General features: G+C 30.7%; 1 protein-coding gene across 2 annotated transcripts; it reads left to right on the top strand.

Moving 5' to 3' along the window:
• The first annotated feature begins 6,544 nt into the window (after positions 1-6,544).
• Positions 6,545-10,691, top strand: LOC107801849 (inositol transporter 4). 2 transcript variants are annotated; one of them, XM_016625247.2, is made up of 8 exons: positions 6,556-6,676; positions 7,573-7,645; positions 7,727-7,852; positions 8,025-8,095; positions 8,185-8,520; positions 8,614-8,721; positions 8,827-9,438; positions 9,920-10,691. In XM_016625247.2, the coding sequence occupies exons 2-8, from the start codon at positions 7,639-7,641 to the stop codon at positions 10,394-10,396; spliced, it is 1,737 nt and encodes a 578-aa protein (XP_016480733.1). In that variant the 5' UTR covers positions 6,556-6,676; positions 7,573-7,638; the 3' UTR covers positions 10,397-10,691. The 2 variants fall into 2 exon arrangements, with proteins under 2 accessions (XP_016480732.1, XP_016480733.1); XM_016625246.2 differs by lacking the exon at positions 7,573-7,645 and having other exon boundaries at positions 6,545-6,676; positions 7,646-7,852.
• The last annotated feature ends 365 nt before the right edge of the window (positions 10,692-11,056 follow it).

Genomic DNA, 11,056 nt, shown 5'->3' with positions numbered 1-11,056 from the left:
TGATCTGAACTTTTTGACTAATATAGATATATTGAGGTTATTATTCATAGGTAAAATTTAATCACACGTGGTATTCAGTATTTACATAAGATCATATCGAATTACCATCGATTTAATAAAGTAAGAATATACTAATTAACTATAATTGAACGAGAGAAGTTTATATGTACAAATACATATCATTTATTTATTGATTTGCTAAATATTATCACGCACATATAAACTTTTTCTGATTACCTTTGGTTATCTAATAGTACATGTGTTTAGCGGCTTATTTTCATCTAATTTTTTAAATTATTAATTTGACAAAGTAACAATTAACCTGTCATCATAGATTAAAGTAAATTTATATTGTAAAAATAATTTTAACGATGCATATATGTATAAGTTTGGAGTATTAGCACTTTTAACCCGCGACAGAAACTATTTATATCTGGTAGTCGAAAAAGTGTATAAAACTTGTATATTTTTGTATATAACATACATGATATATATCTATATATAATATACAAATTTTATATATTTTTCGGCTATTATTTTTTAGCGGCACTGTCATTTTTCCTATAACTTTTTATTTTATTTTACAATATATATATATATATATATATATATATAAAATTTAAACTCAATTTATAAACAAAGTATCAAGAATGACTAATGAGCATCAAGGTCAAAATACACCAAAAAAACACCATAATTAAAGGACAAAAGAAATGTCATTTTCTTGGACTAGTTTTAGCTTTTAACATGTAACATGTAACATGTCAACATTAAAGGCCATAAAAAAGAAAAGAATAGCGTGAATGCCGATTGAATAAATATGGGAGTTGGGACATATGCCTTTTGTCATATTCTTCATGTTGTATTTTTAAAATAAAGGATCTTTTTGACGGTAACAATCACCCACTTATAAAAAATAATTTCTTAAAAAAATTAAATAAAAGGAATTTTTTTTTGGTATTCATGTTCGTCTTCTTTCTTCCTTTCCTTCAACACAAAAAGGATCATGGGTCGGGTAGATGGGTACTCCCAATATACATATCTCGGGTGTAATTATTTAGTAAGAAAGGATCGGAACGATCGAATTTTTAGAGGGTGTTTGGCTAAGCTTATAAACCGGTTAAACTAGCTTATAAGTACTTTTCGGCTTATCTATGTATTTGGTAAAGTTAAAAGTGCTTATAAGTCAAAAATAAGCCAAAAGCCATATTAACAGAAGAAGAGCTTTGAATCGATCTGGAATCTAAAATTTTGAAGAAATTACGTCCTTAGAAGTGTAAACAGTTCTAAGGTTATTTAAGTCATTTTAACAGAAAAAAAAGTTTATCGGCACTTTTTTTATCAAATACTGCACCAATTTATTATCATTTTCAGCACTTATACTCAAACACGTAATTGCTTATTTATTAAATCAGTTTCAGCACTTAATGCTTATCAGATACTTCAAATCAGCTAATCCAAGCGGGGTGTTAATCCAGTTGTTTTTAGCTTAATTTAGAGGATTGAGCTTCTTGAAAGCATCGTAATTGGATAGCTTATTCTTTTTCAAGATATTTTGTTTCATGATAAAGTTTAGAGTATTACTTTTCTTATATGCAAATATATGCATTTAAACAATGGCCATTGTTGAAATGGTATTTCTAGTAAATGGAAAGAGGTGACAATATTGGCAAGTCCATAAAGAGAAAATTCTTATTGCATGTATTTCTTTTAAAACCATTTAGTATTTGAATTCTACTAACCCGACTAATTTAAATTCGAGTGAAAATAGTACGGGTTAGCCAGTTTTTGGATTGGTAATTAAAAAATAGTCAGCGTTTGCAAAGTCAATGAAAAATAGTTACTATTTTGCTGCAACACGAAAAGATTCAGCATAATATACTGGTTATTGGTGCACCTGTGTATGAACTTCCAACATATTATGTTAGAACTCCAACACACGGAAAGTTCCAGCATAATATACTGGAGATTGGAGCACCTGTGAATGAACTTCCAACATATTATGCAAGACCAGTATATTATGTTGGAACTCCAATATATTATGCTGGAAGTCCAGTATATTATGTCAGAACTCCAGTATATTGTGCTAGAATATTTTCCGGATTTTAAACAGTATTTTTGTTCATATTTATCTTTACATGAAAAACGGCTAAATTTCAATTACTTTTGAAACTGTGACTATTTTTCAATTGCCACTTGAAAAAGGGGCTATTTTTGAATTTCAAATTCGGCCACCTAAAACCCAATTAAGAGGACATTCTCTACATTCAAAGTCAAATCAATCAACCAAAATCCTATATTAATCAATACTATAAGGGGCTATTTGGTTGGGAATCACGTTATCCTATGATTAACTATTTCAAGATTAGTTATTGTGGGATTAATTATACCCTCCTCCTTAGGGACTAAAAAACACTACAATCCCGGGATAACTAATTCCGAAATTAATTATGCCACAATTTTAGCACAATCAAATATGAGATAAATTCATCTCAAATTTAATTCCGGAATTAATTATCCCTCGTACCAAACGAGTCCTAAAGTCTTTTTTTGGCATCACCACAAACAGTTTCCTACTACCAAATGCATTAAATTTGTTCTCAATCCTTATCTCATAAGTAGTTTTTTAGTTTTGGCTTTTGTGTTGTGAACAATTATTAACTTTGTAAATTATTATTTTTTTCCTTTAGTAAAGACGGATTAAATCAATTTATTTTTCTCAAAATAATCTCAACATTTTTATTGAGAGTCGCTCTCTGAGACGTCTAATAGTTTCTTACTTGATTAATGCCTAAGCAATACGTGTATAAATACATATCTATCTATATTATTATAAAAATATGAATAAAATGTTGGATTACAAAAATAACCTTTTAATATTAAGCATAATAATTCATAATAAAAGGACATAATCGAAATTCTAGACATTAACCTTGTAATCCTATTAGCTTTAGGACATAATAATATACGTTAGGAATCCTATGTACTTTTAGGAATCCTATTAATATAATTATTTTAATCCTGTTACTTTAAGGATATACTTCTTAAAAAAAATTTATTATTAATTTAATTTGAAAACGTATTATATTGTCCGAAACCGTTTAAAAATAGGAGAGCCGACATCATTATAAAAGCACGAATATAATATTGATAGACCAAAACAACTCTAAAATATTAAATAGAAGAGCTCATAGGGAAATGACATAGTTGTAGTAACTTATTTTTTTGGACTACTATAACTTCTGTGTTAATATTTTTATTATTTAAGATTTTAAAATTAATACAATCTTGTCTACTGAATTCTTATTAAAAATATGTAGGAAGGTTTAATAAAATCAATTTCATAAGAATCCTCCATATTAGTAATACATTACCACTCTATAATATTCAACACAAAAAAAAAAGTAATTCTAAATGGACGGCATAAATCGTTGAAATTGATAAAAACTTTCCCACGATAATATATTATTCCTACTAAATTATATTTCTTAATTAATTTTTCGTGTAATGTAGAAAAATATACCCAATTATTAAAGAACAACTAAGAAATTTTTTTAAGAATATAAATATATGAGAAAATAAAGAAAAAGGTTGGTAAGAGCTAATACTACTAATGATTTTGCTAGCACAAAGATCTAAAAGTGGAATGTCATCGATTTTCTTACTCTTTGAAAATAAAATTTATGATGAACAAAATTATAATCACAGTTAAATATTCAGACATGAGATGAACTAATATTAAGAATCTAAATCAACAGAAAATAAATTATATTTTATGTTAAAAGCAAATAATCAATTCTTTCAATTAATTATTTAGCAAGAGAATCCAATTAAATTATTTTTTTAAATTTGTCATATGAGTGAAAAAAAATCAAGTTAAAAAATAATCGTAGGGTACATAAATTTATTCTATAAAAAGTGCTAGAGATTTAAAAAAAATAGATCACAAAGTAAAAAATATTAGTATAATATTAAGAAGGCCATACAAGTGTTTGAGGAAGTACAATTAAAGCTAAATCCTAAACAAGAATAAGCTTTCAAGAATATATTATAAAAATTGACCTGCTATAGCGGGATTATCCTTTGTAGATGCCTTCGGCAAAATCGAAATAATATTCCTATATCATGTATTACTTGCAAATGAAGAGACATGATATTATTAGCAATAAGAACAAGTGGTGTACCATCAACAATTTTATTATGAGGTCGTACAGCTAACTTTAGATTTGATATACCTTTTCAAATAGCTGAAATAACCATCACAAATATATCAAAGTAGAGCAATAATGCTAAATTTATAAGAAAAGCAAAAGTGATAATATGGGATGAAAGCGTTTTTGGCTAAGCGTCAAATGATCGAAACAATTTCCTAGAGTTTTAGAGATATATTGAATATCGATGAACCGTTTGGTGGAAAAGTAATAGTTTAGGAGGTGATTCTATCAAGTACGATCAGTAGTTCCAAAATTGGCCAAAGCATAAACTGTAAAAGCTAGCTTGCCAAAATTATACTTATGACCTCAACTGAAAAATATTCAAATGACAAGAAATATAAAAGTAAGAACAGATACAACATTCAATGACTTCTTGCTTCGTGTCGGAAACGAAGAATAACATCCAATAAAAGATGATTTGGTTCTTCTAGAATACTTTGTTATAACCTCAATGGTGATAATAATGCATTTAATAAGAAAAATATATATATTCATCATAGATCAAAACGCAAATTGTTCAAACCACATGATAGAAATATAGCTATCTTAGCTAGCAGAAATGAATATATTGATCAACTAAATAAAAGGTTGATTGTTAATTTTTATAGTAAAAATAAAATAATTTTCAGTTTTGACTCAGCAGAAGATGATACCAACATAACTACTAAGAAGAATACTTAAATATTTTAATACCAAATGGCCTTCTACCATATATGTTTATTGTCAAGTTCATTATTTATTACGTCTATTAGTGTCACCATATATATAATAGACTAAGTTAAAATTGATCTTTCATTGCATATTGGTTGATTTTGAAGAAAAATATATCTGTCATGCTATTGAAAACTTAGATCCGCTGAATAGCTTATGTAATAGTACACATATGGTATATAGAAGTTTTGATAATAATGTCATGCATGCAGAACTTATGATACTGGTCAATATGCTTCTAAGTATGTATTTATCCCCGAATTCAACTTTCATTTTCCAAAACTAAAGAATATACTTTTCAATTTTTGTGAAAATAATTTTCAATATGTTTATATTTTGTAGCTATAATAAATAAAGTACAAGGACAAACATCCTAGATATTGAACTATATTTACCACAATATATTTTCTTACACGAATAACTATATGTTGCACTTTCTAGAGAGATATCAATATCGACAACACGAGTTTTGGTTATGGCAGAGTAACCAAAACATTAGAAGGAAACATATACAAAAAACACCATCTATAAAAAAGTATTCGATAAGAATCATCGCATTAGATATCTTTAAACTACGATACATAATTATCTACTTAATATGACTAAAATTAATCATTTATGTAAGTTTTGATGAAATCCTTTCATTTTGAATTCACGTATTATGCTAATGTAACAATATTTTTCGGCATTTAGATAATTGTTATAGTATTATATATAAAATTTCTCTCATTAATTAAATGTATTATTCCTTCATATAAATAAATATTTAAACCATCATGTGTCATTATTAACGTGCAACGCACATTTATAGGTACTAGTTCATAAAAAAATATGTATCTAATACTCCCTCCGGTCCAAAATAAGTGATTTTTTGGATGTTTTCACACAGATTAAGAAATTCATCTTTTAGCATTAACTAGCAATGGAATTGATCATATTAACCTTTACTATCTCACATAAACACTCCTAACACATATTCCAACACTAGTTACTCCAAGGATAATGTAGGAAAAAAATAATTAATATATTCTTGAAATCTGGAAAAATCACTTATTTTAGACCACAAAAAAAAAACGTCAAAAAATCACTTATTTTGGACCGGAGGGAGTATACTTCAATTAAAAAGTTCAAATCTAATATACTTCGATTTGATGATTAATGTACATTTCTAAAATTCAAATATTCAAAAAAAATTATTTAGGTCTCTTACGATCGCTTCACTAGTTATAATACTTAATTTTGATTGGCATTTTGTACCTTATTAAGAAAGAGCTATAAAACGTATTATTTTCTAATCTCTATAGGATAAGGATTGACTAATTGTAATTTATCTAGTAACTTCTTGCAATTTTTATTTTTATCTAATTCCACATTAATTAATTACTAGTACATTTGAAATTTGAAATTATTATAGTCTTAAAGGAAAAAAAATTAAAGTTAATTTAATACTATGCTAGTCCATATCAAATCCTAATTTTTCTGAATTTCATGCTTAGAGCTACATCTCAAACTTCCCTCAAATTATGAATCTAAAAATGAAATAATGTCTGAGTCCTAAAATACAATTCGTTACTATATATATATATATATATATATATATATATATATATTATATATCCATTCCTTCACTTTATATCTTATTCTTTCTCATCAACAAAGTTGAAAAACAGGGCGTGGGGTTTGGACTCTTTGAGAAAAAAAACTACTGAAGTTTGAAAAAATAAGTGACAGAGTTTGACAGTTTCACTTAGGTACTAAATTTTCTGTTTTCTTTTGTTTTTCAAGTTTGGTTTTGCATGAAAATTATACACTGTTTTTTTTCTTGTTTTAATTCTCAATCTTAATTGTCATTGTTTTTTTTTTAATCTTATAAATTTTATTCTTAAGTTTTCCACTTTTTTTTGTTGATGCATGATGGTATAATTTATTTTCTTTGATCTGATTTTTTTCATTGGCATTCTTGTTTATTCTCAAGATATTAATATTAATGGTATGAATAATCAATCTATATAAAATATTTATGTTTCTGTATGGGATTAATTTTTTATGTATTCACCATGAAAGGATATGGTGCAGCGGATGGATGGGGCTCCTCTTCCCTTAATCATATAATTAGAGGTCTCGAGTTTGAGCCCGGGTATGGAAAAATCCTTGGTAGGGAGTGCTTCTCTCGAATGGGGCCCTAGGCGGCGCGAATCCGGATATAGTTGGGCTCCAATGCGGGTACCGGACATCGGACATAGGACACCTGATGAGAAACCAAAAAAACAATTTTTTTTTTTGATGTGTTAGACCAAAGAATTAAGTCTAGATAAGTGGATACTGAATTCATGAGTTGGCAATAGAATCAATGGTTTTTTTGTTTATAAATAAGAAAACAGTGACAATTTATGTTTCTGTATATATAGAACTGGTATTTGCCTTTTGTTTTTGCCTTGTTTAGATAATTTGGCATATGAAATGTCTCAATCAGTATATCCATTGTACAAATTGGTTAAATTTTTTGTGCTAAAGTTGTTCCCTTTTTATTCCAGAATCAATGCATCTTTCAGAAATTAATATTAATTAACAGATCAAGAATCTTTCTTTTTTAGTCCTAGTGCTACTTTTTTGCAATTTGTATTAATGAATGTATTTGATCCTCCAGCAACTTGGATGAAAATTGTATTGGATAATGAATGTGATTTAGCTTTAAAAGGCGAGTCGTTTGTTGATGGCAGGTAATTTGCTGTGAAAATTTCTCTTGTGAATTCTTTTTAAGCATAGCAGAAAACTAGATTGATACCGGTATACTATGGAAGGCGGTCCTCACAAAGCGGATAAGACGGAGTTTACAGAATGTTGGAGGACGTCATGGAAAACACCTTACATCATGCGTCTCGCCTTTTCTGCTGGCATTGGAGGGTTGCTGTTTGGTTATGATACCGGTAAACAACAACTTCTTTTAATACCAACTTTTGATACTTTGTTGCCGATAAAACCTTTGTCAATAAGTTGGAGCGATAAGATGTAAATTATTGTTAAGTTCAGTATTAATGAAGTTTCTTTGTCGCTTATTAATTTCAAATTTTGGTTGTATGTGATTTTCTTGCAAACAAGGTGTGATTTCTGGTGCATTGCTTTATATTCGGGATGATTTCAAAGCCGTTGATAAGCATACTTGGTTGCAAGTAAGTGATTTACTCTGCTTTATATATCAATTCAGTTTGATTATATTGTGAAAACAGAATAATATGTTTTTTTTTTCAAAACAATGTAGGAAACCATAGTTAGCATGGCGGTTGCAGGAGCAATTTTTGGGGCAGGATTTGGTGGTTGGTTTAATGACAAGTACGGTCGGAGAAAATCAATTCTTTTAGCAGATATCTTGTTCTTTGTTGGTGCAATCGTTATGGCAGTTGCTCCAGCACCGTGGGTGATAATTATCGGAAGAGTACTCGTCGGTTTAGGAGTTGGAATGGCTTCCATGACATCTCCACTTTATATCTCAGAAGCTTCCCCAGCTCGGATTAGAGGAGCTTTAGTTAGCACGAATGGTCTGCTAATTACGGGTGGACAGTTTTTATCTTATCTTATCAACTTAGCATTTACCAGGGTAATACATGTTGAATCTTTTTTGCTGTTTTTTATCCTATTGGAATTGTTTATATCATTTGGAACTTTAACTGATTTCTGTGAATACTTTTAGACCAAAGGAACTTGGCGATGGATGCTCGGGGTAGCTGGAGTTCCTGCTTTGATTCAATTTTTCCTAATGCTATCCCTCCCCGAGTCACCTCGTTGGTTGTATAGAGAGGTAGGCTGATTGCCTGTTTAATTTTCTCTTTTTAGCAGAAAATTTGAAGAATTTTTCATCTCATTGCCATAATTCATTTTCCATGACCTTTGACGTTTTGTGCAGAACAAAAAGGACGAAGCGAGGGCTATATTAGAGAAGATATATCCGGCTCATGAAGTTGAAGATGAGATGAAAGCTTTGGAGATTTCCATTGAAGCAGAGAAGGCTGATACTCAATTCCTTGGCGCTGGTATTTTCTCAAAAGTCAAGAGTGCTTTTAGCAACACTGTTGTTCGTCGTGGTCTCTATGCCGGTATTACAGTCCAAGTGGCACAACAATTTGTCGGAATAAACACGGTCATGTATTACAGTCCGACGATTGTACAACTGGCTGGATTTGCTTCTAACAAGACAGCTTTAGCACTCTCGCTCATAACATCTGGTCTCAATGCTGTCGGTTCCATTGTGAGTATGTGTTTTGTCGACAGATTCGGGAGGAGGAGGTTGATGATTGTCTCCATGTTTGGTATCATAGCATGCCTAGTGGTATTGTCTGTGCTCTTCATGCAAGCTTCTTCACATGCCCCACCGATTAGTGCCTTTGAATCCAATCACTTTGGATCAAATTCCACATGCTCGGCATTTCTAAAAGCTCCCGATGCATTGTCCTGGAACTGTATGAGTTGCTTGCAGTCTTCCTCAGATTGTGCTTTCTGCTCTAATGGAAACAACAAAGTAAGTTTTGTTGGTTTTACGTCCTGACTGACGCATTTATTAACTAATTCCCTTTGGTATTATTGTCAAATCCTTGTTATGTTTATCCAAATCAGTACGGCAGTATGCTTTTTTACTAACGGAGAAACCTTATACCCTGAGGTGTCATCCGACATTGCTTTGCCGGAAAATTTTACTATTTCATATAGGGTGTTATAATATTTTTCTAACTAACAGTATGTTCATATATACAATACGCCAAATTATACAGTAAATGTCAATTTAAGACATGAAGTAAAGGTTTAGAACCCGACAATCCCAAACTCAAACCGGCCTACAACTCAAATTGTAACAGTAGACCGACACTGCTTACACTAAATCTTGTGTACGCAATTGTGCGTTTTGGTTTCCTCCTAATTGCATTAAATTGTCATGTTTCGCTTTTTGTTCTCTTTTTTCGCGTATTTAGTATTGGCATTGACAATAATTTTCTTTGATTCAGTATCATCCTGGTGCATGCTTGGCTCTAAATGATGACGTTAGAGGTTTATGCCGATCAGAAAAGCGTGCATGGTACACAAAAGGTTGTCCTAGTAAATTCGGATTCTTTGCAGTGTTGCTTCTCGGATTGTACATCATATCCTACTCTCCAGGAATGGGAACAGCGCCTTGGATCGTCAACTCTGAGATATACCCCTTACGATACAGAGGTATTGGTGGTGGTATAGCGGCCGTTTCTAATTGGGTATCTAACCTTATAGTGAGCGAGTCGTTCTTGACTTTAACGGAGGCAATTGGTTCTGCTGGTACATTCCTTTTGTTTGCTGGATTCTCTGCAATTGGCTTAGTCGCTATTTTCTTTCTGGTACCCGAAACGAAAGGTCTGCAATTCGAGGAAGTTGAGAAGATGCTTGAGAAAGGCTATAAACCAAAGTTATTTCGCAAGAAAACGAGCGAAAAGACAGCAGATGCAAGCTAAAGTTCAATTCAGTGTGACATTTTTTGCTGGTAATTAGTCCCATATTTATAGATTATGGCGAAAAATAAGCTCTACTACAATATGCAAGTGAAGATCTCTGATTGTTCAAGTTACTGTTTTATAGTGTAGATGATCAGAGAGTAGAACATTTTGGTTTTTCAATTAGACATTTCAAATGCCAAAGTACATTTTGTTTTATATGCTCTAGATATCTTTATTTCGCTTCCTTAATATCTTGTTGTTGTTACTATTTATTGCGAGTACTTAGGTGGTTGCGTACACTCTACGCTTCTCAGATTCCACTCGTGAAAATTCACATTTCACAGGCAAAGTGTCATTTTGTTTTATCATCTGAATTTTCCTAATCTTTTATGTTCTTGCCGGTTGTCCCTTTTTATAGGGGAAAGTACAAAATAGCCATTTTTAAAGTTGCTATTTAGGGATTAGTCGGTAGTTATTTTTTTTTTAATTTGAACTAAAAATCTTAGCTTCAGGACTTTGTGTCGGAAAACTGAAATTCAGGACGCACCGACTAATTTTTAAATAGTAGCCCTTTAGAATGACAGCCTGGTGTCATTTCTGCCTTTCTTTTATAGTTGTTGTTTAGTGCATGACCTCTTTATTTGGGAGATTCAAAAATAGCCAGATTTACAATTGCTT

Source organism: Nicotiana tabacum, chromosome 13, assembly GCF_000715075.1.
Source record: "Nicotiana tabacum cultivar K326 chromosome 13, ASM71507v2, whole genome shotgun sequence".
In the NCBI taxonomy this organism is placed as follows: Eukaryota; Viridiplantae; Streptophyta; class Magnoliopsida; order Solanales; family Solanaceae; genus Nicotiana; species Nicotiana tabacum.
Note: the sequence above shows the minus strand (reverse complement) of the source record. Positions and strands in the feature narration are given on the sequence as shown.

Bases quoted from the DNA above. Each gene is read 5' to 3' on its own strand.
- LOC107801849 (XM_016625246.2), top strand. From the start codon at position 7,720: ATGGAAGGCGGTCCTCACAAAGCGGATAAGACGGAGTTTACAGAATGT. The intron at 8,096-8,184 runs GTAAGTGATTTA...AAAACAATGTAG, and splicing joins ATAAGCATACTTGGTTGCAA to GAAACCATAGTTAGCATGGC. The intron at 8,521-8,613 runs GTAATACATGTT...GAATACTTTTAG, and splicing joins TCAACTTAGCATTTACCAGG to ACCAAAGGAACTTGGCGATG.